The sequence below is a fragment of the Meriones unguiculatus genome, chromosome 6 (genome assembly GCF_030254825.1).
Source record: "Meriones unguiculatus strain TT.TT164.6M chromosome 6, Bangor_MerUng_6.1, whole genome shotgun sequence".
NCBI classification, from domain to species: domain Eukaryota; kingdom Metazoa; phylum Chordata; class Mammalia; order Rodentia; family Muridae; genus Meriones; species Meriones unguiculatus.
The window spans coordinates 49,877,464-49,896,411 of NC_083354.1; the positions used below are offsets into that span (position 1 = coordinate 49,877,464).

Genomic DNA, 18,948 nt, shown 5'->3' on the forward strand with positions numbered 1-18,948 from the left:
TTTTTCTGTCTGCCCTTTCTCCTTGCTGTGCTAGTTCCTGCTTTTCCTAGGAGACTGACTCTGTCACCATTAGATATGATGATGGCTGTAGGATTTTGGTAGATGTTCGTTATAAAATCTGTAAAATTCACCTATTAGAAATCTAATAGGCTGGAGGCTTTCCCCCCTTTTATTTATCATAAATGGTCACTGGATTTTGTCAAATATTTTCCCTGCATTTATTTATATTGTCAATGAATTATTTTTGGCCTGTTAAAGTTGCAGATTATTACATTAACCACTTTTCAGTGGCTGAACCAAACTTGCTTACTGAGTTAAATCACATTTGGTTGTGGCATATAGTTCTTTTCATTCATTGTTGTGTGTCACAGTGTTCTGTTGACCTTTTGTGAGCTGATGAGAGATACTGAGCCTTAGGTGACTTTTCTGGTGGTGTCTTTGGTTTTGACATTAGGGTAACCCTGATGTCATGAGTAAGTTAGGTAATAGTTCCTCTGCTTTTATTTCAGTGACAAGATTGTAGAGAGATGGTAAAATTTATTCCTGACACTCTCATACATGTCTGGTCTTTGTTTTTAAAGTGAAACAGAAAAGAAAAAGAGTTACAAAGCAAAGGACTATAATCCTGGCTATTTGCTTTTACAGTTCCCTGTCCTGCGGGTCTTTGTTTCTTCAGATAGCCTTGTATTGTGCTTGGCCTCTTCTCTCTCTTCCCCAGAGCACCTGTGGAACACTCATTATAGAATACATCTAGGGTAACTAACTCCTCAGCCTGTTTATCTTGGAAGGTCTTCACTTTTCACTTTTTCTTCCTCTTTGAAGTACTGTTGGTACAGAATTTAATTGACAGCTTTATTCATTTAACATTTACAATATGTCATCTCACTGTCTTCTGGTCTTCAGGATATCTACAGATATAGCATTTGATAATATTTTTGTGTGTGTGGGGGGGTGCTTTTCAACACAGTGTTTCTCTGGTTAACAGCCTTGGCTGTCCTAGAACTTTCTTTGTAGACCAGGTTGGCCTTGAACTCATGGAGACACTCCTGCCTCTGCCTCCCAAGTGCTGAGTTTAAAGGCATTCACCAAGATGCCAGCCTCCAGACTGGCTGAGTTCTGAATCAGGCAAAATAGAGAGTCTTATGCTCTTCCCACAGCTGTGACAGCGGAGAGCAGACTTAAATAGGAACTTCTGAATGAAGTTGGCTCTGTATCCTCCAGAGCCAGGGAGGGTAGGTTTGTGATTCAAGCTAGAGGTTTATACACATTTAATATAAACAGCAACACGTACAGCTCTTGGGGCACAAATTGCAGCTTACTGTAGAGTGCTTGCTGAGCCTGCCCAGCCTATGCAGGCTCGGGATTTGAGTTCATGACCTACCTCCTTACCCTACCCCCTCAAGGAAGCTGGACCCTCAGGTCCTCCTCGAGCTGGGTCCTGAAGTGTGGCTGTTCCACACACTCCTGTGATCACCACCTAGAACAGGCTCTGCCCACTGTGGCAGTGCTTTCTGAGGGAGCCTCACTTTCTGAGTTCTCTGTGTCCTCTGATATGAATCCTGTTGCAGGACATTTGATCCCATTGTGAACCCCCAGGGGGTCCCCTTCCTTCTCCCCAATCATTCAATTCAGTCATTTCCTGTCCGAGGTGAGAAACTCAGCCACAGAGCAATTAGAAGATTTAGTACCTGTTGATAAGAACAACACTGCTGTGGATGTAATCAAGGACAGAACAGCTTCAGTAGATAAAAGAAAAAAATCAAAAAGACCACAAAACAGTATATTGGCAAATTGCTATAAATGATCAGAGACCTAAGCTAAAAATAAAAATAAATGGCCTTGGAATTGAAGGTTTGGTAGACACAGGAGCAGGTGTAATAATAATTTTACCAACATCTTGACATCCAGATTGGCCTCTTTAGGAAGTAAATCTACAGCTTCTAGGGATTGGAACTTTATCTCAAGTAAACAAAGTGCGAGATGGGTAGGGCCAGAAGGATAAATAGCAAAAGTAAAGCCATATGTGGCTAATATAGCTATGAATTTATGGGGATGTGATTTGTTACATCAAGGAAAACACAGATTAATATTCCTACAATCTCAGAAACAAACTATAAAATAAAGAATGCTTCTAAGAAAAATAATAGAAGGTGTTATCAAGAACAGTCACAGTTTGTCCAGGTTGTCCATAAGTAGGACATGATAGGTGTTGGTCTTTCAAAGGTACTGACTAACAAGCCTGTATGGGTGGACCAATGGCCTATAAAAAATGAAAAAAATTATAGGTACTAGAACAGCTGGTACAGAAGCAGCTAAATGCTTATCACATTGAGGAATCTACCAGTCCATGGAATTCCCCTGTGTTTGTTATAAAAAAAAAAAATCAGAAAAAGGGAGGTTGTTAACAGATTTAAGAGCCATAAATAAATAAATGAGATGATTCAGCCAGTGGGCTCTTAACAGCCTGGAATCCTATTGTCTTCTTTATTACCTAAGTCACGGCCTTTGATAGTAATTCATTTAAAAGATTGTTTTTTACAATCCTTTTGCCATGGGCATGATAGGGAAATGTTTCCTTTCTTAGTGCCAACTTATAATAATAGTGGTCCTATAAAGAGATATCATTGGAAGGTATTACCACAAAGAACATTAAACAGTACTACCTTGTGCCAATATTTTGTACAACAGCCATTAGAAATAATTTGTAAACAGTTCCCTCAGTATAAAATTTACCATTATATGGATGATATCTTACTGGCTGATTCAGTTGCAGATACCTTAAGAAAAAAAAATGTTTGATCAAATAAAGAGAATTTTGCCTTGCTGGGGATTAAAAATCGCTCCTGAAAAAATACAAAGAGGAGATTCTGTCAGTTATCTAGGGTATAAGATAAGTTCACAGAAAATTTGACCACAGAAAGTACAAATCAGGAAAGATCAATTACAAACTCTTAATGATTTTCAGGACTTGCTGGGAGGTATTAACTGTCTGTGGCCCTTGACTGAATTAATTATGCAAGAGCTGAGTAATTTATTTCAAACCTTACAAGGTGATAAGAAAATTATCAGCTGAAGCTGGGAGAGAATTGGCTCTGGTAGAAAAGAAACCGCAGGATGCGCATGTAGATCACTTGGATCCAAAGCTAGATTGTATTTTGGTTATTTGCCTTCTGTTCATTCTTCCACAGGAGTTCTTATGCAGAGACAAAATTGTGTCTTAGAATGGATATTTCTAGCACATAAACCTAGTAGTAAAAAATTAAAGACCTGTGTAGAAAATATTTCTGAATTAATTCTGAAAGGAAAAACGAGACTTCATCAATTAGCAGGAATTGACCCAGCAGGAATTGTGCTACCTTTTATGAATGCTGAAATTGCCTCTGATTGGTGTTGCCAGGGGAATTATCTCTATTTTCTACCAAGTGTTTATTCTGTGATATTTCCTGGAAGCTGTTGCTAGAAGAGTTAACTTTGTTTTCTGCCAAGTGCATGTTCTGTGATATTTCCTGGTACCTGAGTTCAGCCCCCGGTCACAGGTGTGCACAAAATGGCTTCTCATCTCAAAATGGAGTCACCCAAGCTAACTTAAGCTCTTTAGGATATGTTTCAATTTGCAGAGTTTGGAAAATTAAAGTATGTCCATCATACCATAGATACATATTCAGGATTTCAGTTGGCAACTGCTGTAGTTCTGAAAAGGCTGATTCTGTAATCACACATTTATTAGAAGTTATGGCTATTATAGGAATACAAATTATTATGGGAATACAAATTAATATACAAATTAAGACTGGCAATACTCTAATAAGATGAAAGTTTTTTGCATATTATTACATAGAAGCACATTACAGTTATACCATACAATCCTACAGAGCAAGCAGTTAGAGAAAGATCTAATTGCACCTTAAAAGGTATGTGTAATAAGCAGAAAGGGGTAATAAAGATCCCCAGAGATAAATTACATAGTGCTTTATTAACTTTAAAAATTTTAAATGTTAATTAAAAAGGAACAACAGCTTCAGCGAGACATAGGATGATATTAAAAAACTGCTGAATTAAATCAACCTATATATTTTAAAGATGTGTTGACCTCAGAATGGAAACCAGGATATGTGTTACATTTGTTGGGGAAGAGGTTTTGTCTTTGTTTCCACTGGAGAAGAAAGGCTATATTTTGGATACCATATAAATTGACAGAGATTAGATTTGAACAAGAGAGATCTCCTAAATAAAGAGAGGGGCTTGGTATTTCAGTTCAAACTAACTATGAAGGCTAGAGTTTTCTTCTTAAATAAAAAGGATATTTTTGTTGTTTGGTATTAAAAACACAAGGGCTTTAAAATGTTTTGAGTAACAGTTTGGAGTGAAGATTAAAAAAAAAAACAACTGAGCAGGGTGGTGGTTGCCTATGCCTTTAATCCTGGCAGAGACAAGCAGATACCTCTAAGTTAAGTTTTTTAAATTCTAGGGTTACAGTAAACAGGGTGGTGGTGGGTCACACCTTTAACCCTAGTACTTGGGAGGCATACATCTTTAATCCCAATACTAAGAAGACAGAAGCATGCAGATTTCTGAGTTCAAGGACAGCCTTGATACAGATCAAGTTCCAAGTAGAGAAAAACTTAGACTCAGGAGTGGTCATTTAATCCCAGCTCTTGGGAGGCACTTGCTTTTGATCCCATTACTTGGGAGACAGAGGCAGGCACAAAGGAATTACAATGATTTAATTTTTAAAGCCACTTACACAAGGCATGCTAAATTTTAAAGTGAATGCTTTATAATCTAAAAATAAATACACTTAAAGCTATTTTTAACTTAAAATTTCAAGACAACTTTTTAAAAATTTCAATTGAGAGATAATACTTTTTCTATTGCCAAAAAACATTTTGCCTTAGGAAAGACATAATCCACCAAAAAAGAAACCCACCAGAATTAGGGTTTGGGCAGGGTTTTGTTTTTATCTTTCCAGGAGAATAAAAATATCTAATTAAGGAATCCAGAGACCACTGGACAAATGAAACATCTGAAGAAAAAGGACTGATTATCAAGAGAAGATGTGATTAAAAAAAAAAAAAAAAAAAAGAGTAATTTGACCAAATGGTATTGCTCACCTCTATCTTGTCTCTTCTGCCCTATACAGACATAAGTGGCAAATGGTCTTTATGTGGTCCCAATTAAAGCTGGCTTTGGGGTTGGAGCATGGCTCTCACTTTCTTTAAACCCATGCATGCTTGTTTAAAGAAATTTCAAAATCTCTGTCTCCTATTAGAAAAGCCAGCTGGTATAGGATAGAGGAAAACAAAAAAATAAGGGATTGTTCTTTGGTCATTGATCTGATAATCCTTTGGTTTTCATTAGACACTCTAATTTTTTAAGGTATATTATCTGAAAACCTACAAGATTATTATGTATATATAAACTTTGCTTTGTAATACTACTAGTTATTAACTAATTTTAGAAATAAGCTTCCTGTAGCTTCCTGTATGTGTTTCCAGGTTTGAGTCTGAAGCAAGTAACTAGAAACAAAAGTTGTATACCTTGTATGGACTCAGTAGATTATGGTCCTAAAACCTGAGCTCTGCTGAATATGGCATTTAAAATGTTCAGGTTTTCTACTACTCCTAGCAGTAACCTTTTCGGTTTCCAAGAAGATGACGGGGCCCACAACAAGGAATCCACCACCTGGATTGTGTAACAACAATCACCAGAAAAAACTGCCCCATGTTTCTTCTGCTGCCTAGTTCTGTGCAAACAGTAGACACTTTTGAGTTGGCTGTTACGTTCTGCCTAGTCAGGATTGCCGCTTAACTTACAGTTACCACCTGGAGATCAGCTTCGGACCACAGGCTGCTTAGGACATTCAAAATGCTGAGTTCATATGAGACTAACATGAACATTTTACAGAACTTTGAGCTAAAAAAATATTTAATCCTGAGACTGCGTAATACAGCCAAGCTGGACATTGTGGATAGCTTAGCAAAAATTGCTTAATTTTTGAAAATAGTTTTACTGTTTCCTTTTTATTTAGACAAAACGAGGGGGATATAGAAATAATATAGGAATAATAGGTAAAAAGGATAGATTATTGAGTCTACTCAAAGATATTTGCATATTGATACAAAGTTAAGGCTACATTTTGGTTACAGCCTACTATGTGTCCACTCTTTTTAAGGTATTGTACCTATGTAATTCTTTAAAATGCAATGTGAAGTTCTAGTCCTTTTGAAAGCTACTATCATAAACTGTTTAGGATAATTAACAAATACTAATAGTGAATTAAAATTCAAAATTGTGGTTTTGTTAGGTACTGATTTAGTTAAACAGAGATGTTTTGTAAGTTAATCAGTCAGTACATAGCTGGAAACAAGTAATTCAGATATACTGGAGTTAGATCGTTGGTCTTCAAAAAACCTCAGAGATCTATAGAATATGGCATTTAAAGATATTTTATTAATTTGATATTTTGGTGAGACAGGTCAGCTCCTGGCAGCACCTCTTTCCAACTTCAAAGAAAATGGCAAGTATCAGAAAATCTTCTTTAGGAGGTGGCTTCATATGTGGCAAGCTAGCCACTAGGCAGGGAATGCCCTTGCTTCTACTGCAGACAGAATGCAGGACAAACTCCATACAGGAAAGTCGACTGCTAAGCTTTGCAAGGACAAGGTAGGCACGTCCTTCATAATACCTGCCTCACAGCAAAGTCTGTCAGATAGTCTAAGCCAGAAGACTGAGGATGATGCTCCAATGTTAGAGAGATATCTTGGGTGACCGTCCAGGCAGCCAGCAGTCTCTGTCATTTCTATAGTTTTGGAAACCGCTCTGCACTTCCTGTTTATTCAGATAATATTAATCGTCAGGTCTCTGATAAGATTGAAGACTAAGTAGCTATAATCTTACAATTAAGATTAAGTTCTTTAGGATTTAAGAAGATGTTTTAGGTCTAAAGAGATTGTTTTTGATTGGTATTGCAAGTTTTGATGCAAAGTGATTTAGGTACAGAACTTTGGACTCTCCAAAATAGGATAGACAGTAGAGTACTTTCTTCAAGTTTGCTAAATTCAAATGGTCTAGATACTGCGAATGTAATTTTTACCCGGAAGTATATAGTTTATTGATGTTAGAGGAAAAGTTTTTTATTTAGACAAAAAGGGGGAACTGTTGCAGGATATTTGATCCCATTATGAATCTTAAAATTGTGAACTCTAAAACCCTGTTTCTTGTTTTATGTGATTGAGCCATATCACACACCTTTAATGCAAGAACGTTTTATTGTAAACTGGAGATCATAATCATGGTATGGTTCACCCAGCCCTAGACACACCTATAATCCAGGAGCTTTCTGTACACTTGATTTAATAAAGTTAACTCTAGGTCAAGAGGCAGAGAAAGAACCCAGCTGACAGGGATTAAAGAGGAGGAGGGACTTTGAGTTGAGGGTGTTTAAGACAGTGTGTACAAGGAGGGCTTTTAGCTTATGCTCTGGCTTTAGCTTCGGCTTCAGCTCCTCAGCTCCTCAGCTCCCTGGCCTTTTGGCTTTGAGCTAGCAAGCCTTTGGCCTTGGGTTTTTTTGGCCTTTTCCTCCTGGGCTGTCAGCTGCGCTAGTGAGCCTGTTGGGTTTTTTCCATCTGGACCTGAGCTGAAAAGGAAAGTCAGCGGGGTGCTTTCTCTGACTCTCAGAGCTAGCCCATTTTCACCCCAGCATCTGGCTCCTGAGTTTTTATTGGTAAAATAGAACAGTTGGGATTTTCTTTCTTTTCTTTTCTGTCTTTTTTTTTTTTTTTTTTTTTTGTAAAACAACATAATCCTTTGTAGAACTGTGAACTTTTTTTAAAAAATTAGTTTGTTACTATTTAATTTCTTTCTTCATTTTTTCCCAGCAGTGGCTTCAGAGGAGGAAAGCGGTGACAGGTTCTTGTTATGTAGTCCTAGCTGACCAGGAACCTGACAGTTATACCAGATGGACCCTAAACTTGAGATGATCCTTCTGCCTCGGATTTCTAATTGCTGAGATTAAGCATGCATGACTACGCCTCGCTCTTACTCATTGTAAAAAGATTTTGTGTGTATGGCTGTTTTGCCTGCATATATGTCTGTGCATCACATGTGTGCATGGTGCCAGTGGAGGGCAGAGACATCAGATCCCCGGGATATTGGTTGTTGCTCTATGGGTGCTAGAAAATCTGGGTCCTCTGGAAGAGCAGCTGGCTTGCTTAACTGCTGAGCCATCCTTCCTTACTTGGTTTCTTAATGGCATGCTCATGTGAATGGAATTTTTGAAAATCTGGTGAAGTCCCAACTGGTAATACTTTAATTTGTGGTCGGGGCTTCCTGGTCCTGTCATGTGAGGTTGTGAGGTTAGCCTTGAGCACTGCAGCTCTGGGTTTTATGGTTAGGCCCATGATCTATTTTGGGTGGATTTGTGTATATAGAGTGAAAGAGGCACTAACTTTTATTCTTTCTTGTATTAGATATTTAGGTTTTTAGTTTTTTTTTTTTTAATTACAGTTTATTCACTTTGTATCCCTCCCTCTTACTCTCCCAATCCCACCCTCCCTCCCTTTTCTCCACTCATGCTCCTCCCTCAATCCACTGATAGGGGGGTCCTCCTCCCCTTCCTTCTGATCCTAGTCTATCAGGTCTCATCAGGACTGGCTGCATTGTGTTCCTCTGTGGCCTGGTGAGGCTGCTCCACCCTCAGGGGGAGGTGATCAAAGAGCCAGCCACTGAGTTCATGTCAGAGACAGTCCCTGTTCCCTTTACTAGGGAACCCACTTGGAGACTGAGCTGCCATGGGCTACATCTGTGCAGGGGTTCTAGGTTATCTCCATGCATGGTTCTTGGTTGGAGTGTCAGTCTCACAAAAGACCCCTGGGCCCAGATATTTTTCTCCTCTCCTTGCGGAGCTCCTGTCCCTTCCAGGTCTTTCTATCTCCCCCTTCTTTCATATGATTCCCCACACTCTACCCAAAGTTTGGCTATGAGTCTCAGCATCTGTTTTGATACCCTACTGGGTAGGGTTTTTCAGAGTCCCTCTGTGGTAGGGACTCTGTCCTGTTCCCTGTTTTCTCTCTCTTCTGATGTCCATCCTGTTTGTCTTTTTCAATGAGCATCTTACCCAGGGTCCTCCTTCTTGATTAGCTTCTTTAGCTGTACAGATTTTAGTATGATCATCCTTTATTATATGTCTAATATCTACTTTAAGTGAGTATATATCATGTGTGTCTTTCTGCTTCTAGGATACCTCAGGATGATCTGAGATCTCTCTCTCTTGTGTGTGTGTGTGTGTGTGTGTGTGTGTGAGAGAGAGAGAGAGAGAGAGAGAGGGAGAGAAGGTGGATGCCATGGTGCATGTGAGGAGATCAGAGAACAACCTTCATTGTGGCTCCTTGAATTCTACCTTATTTGAGACAAGATCTCATCACCTCTGCATTCACCAGGCTGACCCTGATCTTTGGGGTTCTGCTCTATTTCCCATTTGGCCCTAACCACACTGGTATTACAGGTGCACCTGCTTGACCCCACCTTTAGGTGGGTTCAGGGACCCACCATTCCTCACACCTGGACAGCAAGTGGTGGTCTCTGGCCCTCCCCGCTAGCATTTCCTAAGAGACCCCTTTACCCACCCACTGGCTGCCCTGGGGTTTGCTCCAGTTCTTGTTTTGTTGTGCCTTCTGGCTCTTTAAGCCTGTCACGCTAACCCTGATTACTGTAGCTTTATAGCTTTGTTTCTTGGGTTTTCTCTCTTTTGGTTTATGCAATAGGGCTTCTTCTCTACATACCCCTGGCTTTCCTGAATCTCCATTTGTAGATCAGGCTGGCCTTGAACTTCGAAAACCGTCTGCCTCTGCCTCCTGAGTCCTGGGATTGAAGGAGCCATCACAGCCCAGGACTTCTTCATTTTTAATCTGGGGTCATTTTACAACTATGGTTTTAGTTGTAACAAGTGGGGTAGGAGGAGATGATCCTTCTGGATAGAAGCCAGGGACACTGCCCGTCATCCCTAAGCACAGGACAGCCCCACCCCAAAGATTCTCCAGCTTCTTATTCCCAACTTTAGTCAGCAAATTTGTGCACAGTGTCGCCACGGTGCCTGACTTTGATGTGGGTGCTGGGCATCCAAATTCAGGCCCCATACTTGTACAGCAAGCACATTACCAACTAAGCCATCTCCCTGCCTGATCCTTTTTATTAAATTCCGTGGGTTATTACTGTTTTATATGTTTATGTATGGATAGATTTGATAATCTACTTTAAAAGTCTGTGACAGTTTTTGATCTGTTTTTTCTTTCATGACATTACGGTGTCTTGGCTCCAGGGTCACACTGGTCTTAGAGATGAGTGTGAAAGCCCCTTGGGGGGTAGGTGGACTTACTCATACCCAGTGGTGGCCTCGGACCCTCATTGCAGAGCTGTGTCCTTTAGGCCTCCTATGACGCCGTTGGCAGTGGTGACTTCCCTACTCTGCAGGTGAAGAACCTCCAACTGGAGAGGAAACTTACAAAGGGTGCTAGCTTGCTGGAGCTTCAAGCCACACTCCAGCTCCGCATTCTCTAGAACCGCTCTGAGCAGCAGCTACCACTAAGGGTCTCTTTGGGGGCGAACAGAGCTGGATGTCAGCTGGCTGCTCTTTCAGTCTCTGGGAAAGAGCTGTTCTAGGCTGGTTCTGCCGATGCTGCCAGCACGGCCTCTTTGTTTGCCTGGCGTGAGTGCTCCTGACTGAACCGGATGGACCTGTGCAGCCTTGGGAGCCAGGTGTGGCCGTGATGGGGGAGCATTACTCCTGTGATGGAGCTGGGATTGTCTTAAGAGCTTACCATGGACAATCCTTCTTCTCCTTGCAGGGTGCTTGGACATTAACTCCTCTGTGAAGGGCGCTCGCTTTGTCAGATTCTGTGATGCATTCAATATCCCACTCATCACTTTTGTTGATGTCCCTGGCTTCCTTCCTGGTGAGTGTCGGACTGGGCTGTGTGTCGGACTGGGGTGGGGAGGGCGAGGTGGTTGGGTTCAGGGTATTTAGAGCCTTCTCCTGGTCCCCAGAGCTCCGACTTCTCCGTCTTCTGCCATCGGTGTGAGGATTGACCCTCTCTGGAGGTTGTCACAGCCCCGAGACCTCGTAAGGGCTGTGCTGGTAGCTGATAACTCTTCCTCATTACCTAGGCACCGCGCAGGAATATGGTGGCATCATCAGGCATGGTGCCAAGCTGCTGTACGCGTTTGCCGAGGCAACTGTGCCCAAAATCACAGTCATCACCAGGAAGGTGAGGCCATCCCCTCAGAGCCCATCTTCCCCATGTTCCCAGCAGCATGGCCGAGATGGTCCACCACGAGCCGGACCTGGGCTGGAAGGAGGCACACCTCTTGATCACTCTATGAAAATGTCTAGAGGGCTCTTCCCGGTCCTACCCTTACGTTGTCCATGGTGTTCCAGCAGCAGGGAAAGCCGGCGGCAGCAGGTGGTGTGCTCTAGGAAGGGCCTTCCAGACCCTGGCCTTGTGGGCCAGTAGGGCATGGCCCCATTTCCCTTGTCTTCCTGGAGTGTTTGGGGATATGATTTGCTTGTTCCTGGCACTGACACTCAGCGTTTGGGTTTGTTCTAGGCCTATGGCGGTGCCTATGATGTCATGAGCTCCAAACACCTTCTTGGTGACACCAACTATGCCTGGCCCACAGCTGAGATTGCTGTCATGGGTGCAAAGGTAAAGGCGTCGAGCAGTACTTTGCCGGGCCCAGGACCTCTCTAACAGAGTCCTTGTGTGGCTGGAAATGCAGAAAGAGGCCAGCTCAGGGCTGCAGGGAAGCGCCTCCCCGTGCCCACAGCCAGTCACCCCGTCCTCTCCCTGCAGGCACATCGGTGTCTTCACGGCAGAGGGAAGGGCCCAGGGAAAGTCAACTGAATTTACCTCTGGGGAGTAGAGCTTCTCACCACCTCATCTCATCTCTTGGGGTGCCCTCCTTTCCATCTTCTAGAAACAAACCAACTTCTTCCGTGGTAGCTCTCCCCTGGCTTTGAAGGTGCTGTCAGGGTCAAGCCAGGTGACCTCCAGGGCTCCGGAGGTGGCCAGTGAGTGTGTCCATTTGGAGACCAAGACTTCCACATGTTCTTCCGGGACATGTGTTGCGTGCCCAGGGCTTGGGGTAGTGAAGGAGGAAAACAGCTCAAGCATCCGGCCTCAGAGAATGATGAGGAGTACAGAGGGAGAGGGGAGGAAGAGCAGCCACAGCCCAGCAGTCTGCCCCGGGCATGCTGTCTCTTTGTTCCGACTGGCCGGGAAGTTCACAGAGATGAGTTGATGGGTCTGTCTGGGTTGGGACCCTACTCTGAGGAAACCTTTACTCCTCTCTGACAGGGTGCTGTGGAGATCATCTTCAAAGGACACCAAGATGTGGAAGCTGCCCAGGCGGAGTACGTGGAAAAGTTCGCCAATCCCTTCCCCGCAGCCGTGAGAGGTGGGCCTGGGGGGCAGGTGTTGTCCGTCTCCCCAGTCATTTGCTTGTTGTTTTTTCTAGAAAGTCAGACAGAATTGTCTTTTGACTTCGCAGTCATACCTGTTGCCTGGGGAGGGGGAGGACCTGGGGACACACTGTGGGCTTGTGTAGGCTGCTGACAGTTTTTGGGTAGGCTGTTTCTAGGTTTTGGTCCAGTGATCCAGTCCTCCTCAGATCTGGTGGCTAAAATCACCTCCCTTCCCCTCACTGTGTTCTGGGCTTAGCTGGGTGGTTCTGTGGGTCTTGCTAGGATTGTTCTCAGGGGTGTAGACTGGCTTGACAGTCCAAGACGGGCCTCACTTTCAGGGTAACGTTGACTGCTGCCTGGTCCCCCCTCAGTTCTCTAGACCAGTTCAGGCTTGTGTTGTTAGTGTCCCAAGAGTAACTAAAAAGGAAGGGTTAGGCCTAGGGGCCTAGGTGTGGAAGTTCCTACTGTTGCTTTTGTCACATTGTATTGAGAAAAGCAAATCATAAGGGCAGGGAAGACAAAAGACTCCCTCAGCAAAATTTTACTGTACAGGGATCCATGGACAGAGTGGAGAAGTTGTTTACCTTCTTTCTCAAATTTTTTGTTTTATTCTATATATATGTGTGTGTATGTATGCTCTCTCTGTGTGTATACTCGTGTGCACGTGTGTGTGTGTGTGTGTGTGTGTGTGTGTGTGTGTGTGTGTGTGTGTGTTTATGTACACATGTACCTACAAAGGCCAGAAGAGGGCATCGGGTCCCTTTGGGCTGGATCGGGTCCCTTTGGAGGAACCTTCAGTTCTGCACTGCCTGATGCAGGTTTAGTGATTCCGAATCAGATCCTCTGGAAGAACAGCAGTGCCCTTGACTACTGAGCTATCTCTCTAGTCCCATTTATTTTTTCTTTTTTTGAAATAATTTATTTAATTTTTATGTGCATTAGTGAGGTGTCAGATCCCTTGGAACTGGAACTGGCATTAAAGATGCAGTTGTGAGCGGCCATGTGGGTGCTGGGAATTGAACCCGGGTCCTTTGGAAGAGCAGACAGTGCGCTTAACCACTGAGCCATCTCTCCAGCCCCCATTTATGTTTTCTTAATTTATTTCTTGTCATGTCCATCCTGGCAGGGTGGAGGCCCTGGATCAAGGCAGGGAGGGAGAAGTGACATTTCCCCTACCTTTCCTAATGCTCTTATGCCAGAGGTTGGGAGCCTGGCAGAATGAGGAGCCCTCGGGTCCAAAGAGGCTTTGTGGGCCTGGTGTCTCTCCACCAGGTCAGGTGCTGCCCGCACTGTTGGCCCGTGGGGCTGAGCATGGGGCTGGGGTGGATGACTGCAGCTCAACCCACAATGCTCGCCTTCTGTTTGGTCCTCCAGGGTTTGTGGATGACATCATCCAGCCATCCTCTACTCGTGCTAGGATCTGCTGTGACCTGGAAGTCTTGGCCAGCAAGAAGGTGCATCGTCCCTGGAGAAAACATGCAAATATCCCACTGTGAACAGATCTAAGGGAAATAGACCAACAGCTGAAAAACTGGTCATTTGTAGCCTTTTACAATCATGAGAAAACAGGATCTACACACCTTGGTAGTTGATTAAACTTCAGAACGAGTTCTTGTGCCTGGTATAAAATTATTTGATCTATTAAAATCTTCATTGGTACTTTTTGAATAAATATTTAATTTGTTATATTTATAAAAATTATAATATTGAATTTATTATAGTAAAAAAAACTCAATCAAAAAATAAGAAACCAAAAGAAATAATGGTCAGAATTTTAGTGCTGTCTCCTGGCGCTGGCCCTGGTTGAGTCTGAAGTGGATAGGATTGATTCATTTGGCCCTCGGAGGTTGACATGGTAGAGCCTGGTCTCCCGTGCGGTGGTGGTGAGAGGTAAGATGTAGTGGGAGGTGCTGGGGTCAGCTGTGCTTGGTGCTTCTGAAGGGTCGTGAGTTCTCAGTCTAGCTGCCCTGACTCTCAGCCCTGTGAGCTAACTAAGCCTCTTTATACAGTTAGCCAGCCTTCGGTGTTGTTTCTGATAGTAATAAAAACAGACTAATGCAACATCTCCAATGTATTGCTTTTTTTCCCCAAGGAACTAATTTTTATCCTTAGGTAAAATAATATGGTTTTAGGGCAGATCTTTTTTTTTATAGGCCTCAGTTTCTTTGCTGTTAAGCAGTAATAATAGAATAAGCCCTGATTTACTATCAATTGCTGATGATTAAATGTCTGTGATTCCAGTTGGTCTAGTAGAATAAAGTCTGTGTAAGATGTATCCAACATTGAATTCTGTGCCTTCCAGACCAAGAAGGTATTCCTACATTTCAAAACAGTCTGTTATGAAAATGGTTGATCCCATGAAGCGTGGTTACCAGCACTATGGTCATGTGGCCTGCACTGAGCCTCCAGTTGTTGATGCTGTGCATTTATTTTGTGTGCATGTGCACCTGCGTGCATGCGTGCGTGCTATAAGCAACTGTCATGGTTCTTTTGGGGTCAGAGGACAACCTGCAGGAATTGGTTGTCCTCTCCTTCCATTCTGCGGATCTGGGATCAAACTCAGGTCATCAGGCTTGGTGGCAGTGACTTTACCCAAAACAGTCCCTCCATTTGGACTTGCCTGGTCGCTTTCTAATGTTTAGCTTGAGATACGAGTAACAACTGCCCTATGGTGTTGCAGCAAGAATACATGGCGTAGGTTCCCCTGTTATTGGTAATCAGTCATGTGGCCTCAGAGGTGACTGTTTCCTCTTTGGGGTTAGTCAGGGCAGGTGGGGCAGTCAGCTCTGTCTGCCGACAAGCTTTCTCCCGTCTGTTTTCTGTTCGTTGCTGAAGCTTGCTCAGTCCCTGAGCTGCTCCTCCTATGAGCAGATTTCCTGCACTGTCTTCATTCTGTGGTTACTAGTGGGAAGCACCACTTTCTCCACCTGTTTTTTTCCTAGAATCACTTCAGCCCTGACTTCATTGTGATTTCATCGTTACACATTTTGATGTTCATATGGGAAGCTCCTTCAAGCTGGTCCCTCAGACCTTTGATATCTTGTAGTAGTTTTTGGAGTGCTTCCTTAATTTCCTGTGTCTCCCTGTCCAGCCCCGGAACCTGTGTTTTCTCTAAGGAGCTAAAGTTAGGAATGTCATTTAGAAGTGAAAAGTGGGGCTGGATATTCATATCACCCCCGGGAGGCCGCAGCCAGTGTCAGAAAGTCATCACACAAATGTGTGTCCGAGACCTTTTCATTGCTTGCAGTGACAATACGTAAGCAAAACAGTTTAAAAAGAAATACTTAGGCTCATGGTTTTAGAAGTATCAGTTGCCTATTCCTGAGGTGAAGCAGGACTTCATGGTAACAGGATCATGAAGGGCCACACATATATTTCTGTTATATACCTCCAGTGACAACTGCCAGCCATAGCCCCTACTTCTGTCCCTACTCCATGGTACCATACCATGAATCCATGAAGCCCATTGGTGGGGTTACTCTCCAAAAGCCCATCAACTGGCTACCAAACCCCCAGTATAAGTGACAGTAGGGCCGCATTTAATTTTCAAACCACTACAATGTTTATATGTAGGGATGGGGTACATGTAAATAAATGTTATGTTTTAAAATTATAAATTATAGAACTTCCAATTCCTAATCCTATGAGTCATTCCTTGCCATCTCATTTTTGTGTGTGTGTGTGTCTTGTCACAGCAGTGATAAACCAGGCTCCCATTATCCTAAACATGATCCATTTGCATTTGGCAGTATGGTCCATTCATATGAACGGGAACACAGTTCCTAATTATCCTGTAGGCAGCAGGAGGGAGAGAACTGTGACAAAGGTTGTATTCCAGATGTGGATAAGGCATCTGTGTCTAAGGACACTCTCCAGATGAGTTCAGGCCAAGAGTAGGAGGCCCTCCTAAGGAGGAAGGAATCCTCCATCCAGCACAGCACTCAGAGAAGCTGCCCAGATCAAGAGGACTGCAGCCTCAAACCTCAGTGTCCTCCAACAGTGTTTGCACACACTGATCAAGGACTCATAAACACACATACTTGGGACTTTCCAGAAAAGCTTCACCATTTCCCTGGAGCTTGGCCCATATGGGTAATGAACGGCTTTGCCAATTTCCTATGAGCCAATCGTGACTAGAGTCCTGGACAGGCCATGCCCATGTCAAAATAATAGATTCAAGAACTTTACTCACTCAGAAGTTCCTCTATTCCTTTAAAGATCTGTTGTTTTCTTTTGATGAGTTTTGTTTGTTTTAATACTCTTTGGATCATCTTTCTCTTCAGGTACCATCCCAGTTGGGCTGTCCTGCTGTAACAGCCTGCTGCTATCTATGGCATTAAAACTTCTCTTGTGTATGCGCTTGTGCTCTTGTGAGCACGGGTGTCCATGTGTGACAGTGTGCATGCAGTGGTCAGGAGACCGGGTCAGTCCTCATCTTCATTTTCACATCTATCATTTGTCTTTTCTCCACTTTCTAAGATTTTTAGGCAAATGTTTCAACTCCCCCACCCAGCAAAACCTTTTGTTAACTCGAGGGCTCAGTTATGTATTCCAGGAATTCAATGGCCTAAAGAATTAACCCTTTTCCCTGGGAAACAGTGACCCCTTTCTCCTTCATTTCCTGTGTGCCAGTTCTTTTCAGATGTGCCAGTGCAATTAGAACTGTGCGCTTGGCCTCCAACCAATGGGGAAAAAGACAGTCACTACCCGACTTACAATAAAAACCAAATCCACTTTCTGTCTCAGTGTGTTCAGTCTTCTAAGTATACCCTCTTGATCAAGAGTAACGTTCCTCTGTCCAGACACGGTAGTAGGAATGGCTGCATCTTTCTTTGCCACCTTGAGCTTATCTCTAACACTTTGCAGGCTCGTTTGGGATCCTAACTCACCCAAGCAAGTGCTTCAAACCCCCACCCTGATGGGAGACATGTCTCACCAGCTCTTATTTTGGTTATTCTTGAGTACTGGACCTCTGGCACTTACCAGGTCAGCAGAAGAACCCGAAAGGATTGCAAGTTTTTGGACAAGGCAGAAAGAACCGGCTCAAGGAGATTACACAGTGACCAGGATTTCTCTGAACCCAGAGTGAAGGTAAAAAATGCTGTCGTTAACAGCAAAGTGTTCCTTCGGTGGTCAGGTCACCCTGGTTGTTGAGACTTGTCTTTGACATGAAACTCAGTGCAAGAAACCTCCATAAAGGGGTGTTGAGCACAGGATAAACCATGATGGGAAAACAACGTGGGGTGGGGGAAGAAAAGAAAACATGGAAAAAAAAGACCATTTTCCTTACAACCCAGGAAAACCAATTCCTTTGACTAGCTCCTAGGCTTTCTTACCCTTTTTTTTTTTTTTAAGAATTTTTAAAAATTTATATTTTATTAATTACAGTTTATTCACTTTGTATCCCAGCTGTAGCCCCCTCCATCATTCCCTCCTAAACCACCTTCCCTCCCTCATCTTGTCCCATGCCCCTCCCCCAGTCCACTGATAGGGGAGGTCCTCCTCCCCTCCCTCAGACCCTAGCCTATCAAGTCTCATCAGGACTGGCTGCATTGTCTTCCTCTGTGGCCTTCTCCCCATTTAGGGGCAGGTGATCAAAGAGCCAGCCACTGAGTTCATGTCAGAGACAGTCCCTGTTCCCCTTACTAGGGAACCAGCTTGTATACTGAGCTGCCATGGGCTACATCTGTGCAGGGGTTCTAGGTTATCTCATGAATGGTCCTTGGTTGGATTATCAGTCTCAGAAAAGACCCTGTGCCCAGATTTTTTGGTTCTGTTGTTCTCCTTGTGAACTACTGTCCCCTCCAGGTCTTTCTATCTCCCCCTTCTTTCATAAGATTCCCTGCACTCCGCCCAAAGTTTGGCTGTGAGTTTCAGCATCTGCTTTGATTACCCTTTTTAATAATAACTGTCCCTGCTCTAGCTAAGGAGAGATCGAATAAAGCAAAGCCTACAGGCTTAAGTTTATGTTCCTATCTACTCTTTCTGGGCATGGGATTAACCTTCCTGCCCCTCTCCACCCAGGCCCCTCAGATCCTACAAGACCTTGGATAAGGACTGGTAGAAGGGCTGAAGGCAGTCTTGCTGTGGTTAGGTATGACTGGCTGACAGGAGCCATCTGGCAACTGATTTTCTAGCTAGATAAAAGTGCCACACAGGCCACTGAGGCTTTAAATTAGAGTTAACTATTTTAACAAGTTGGCTTCCAAAGTTCGTAAGTTCTAGCCAATAATGACAGTCACCAATGCTACAGATAAAATGGTGCCAAGCAACGTCTTGCTCTTGGGGCTGATGGGAGGTTAAAACAAGAACCAGATGACAGCACTTACCAACCAAAGCTACGGTTTGTGTGGTAAGATATGTGGACTGAATTCCCTTGGGTTGAAAGCGTGAAATTCTTTCCTCTTTTTCTTTGCTAATTTGGGCTACTTGCCTCGGTCTCCCTTCCTGTATCTATGCTAGCCTAACTACTGTATCTTTTTAAAGAAATA

The 18,948-nt window shown here is 43.3% G+C and overlaps 1 protein-coding gene across 1 annotated transcript in view; it reads left to right on the top strand.

Annotated features, from left to right (window-relative positions):
• Nucleotides 1–14,155, top strand: part of Pccb (propionyl-CoA carboxylase subunit beta) — a 53,169-nt gene extending 39,014 nt beyond the window's left edge. The window contains exons 11-15 of the mRNA XM_060385436.1: nucleotides 10,842–10,949; nucleotides 11,161–11,261; nucleotides 11,601–11,699; nucleotides 12,351–12,450; nucleotides 13,832–14,155. Coding sequence (XP_060241419.1) covers nucleotides 10,842–10,949; nucleotides 11,161–11,261; nucleotides 11,601–11,699; nucleotides 12,351–12,450; nucleotides 13,832–13,953 — 530 coding nt within the window. The 3' untranslated portion in view covers nucleotides 13,954–14,155. The remainder of the gene's footprint in view (nucleotides 1–10,841; nucleotides 10,950–11,160; nucleotides 11,262–11,600; nucleotides 11,700–12,350; nucleotides 12,451–13,831) is intronic.
• The last annotated feature ends 4,793 nt before the right edge of the window (nucleotides 14,156–18,948 follow it).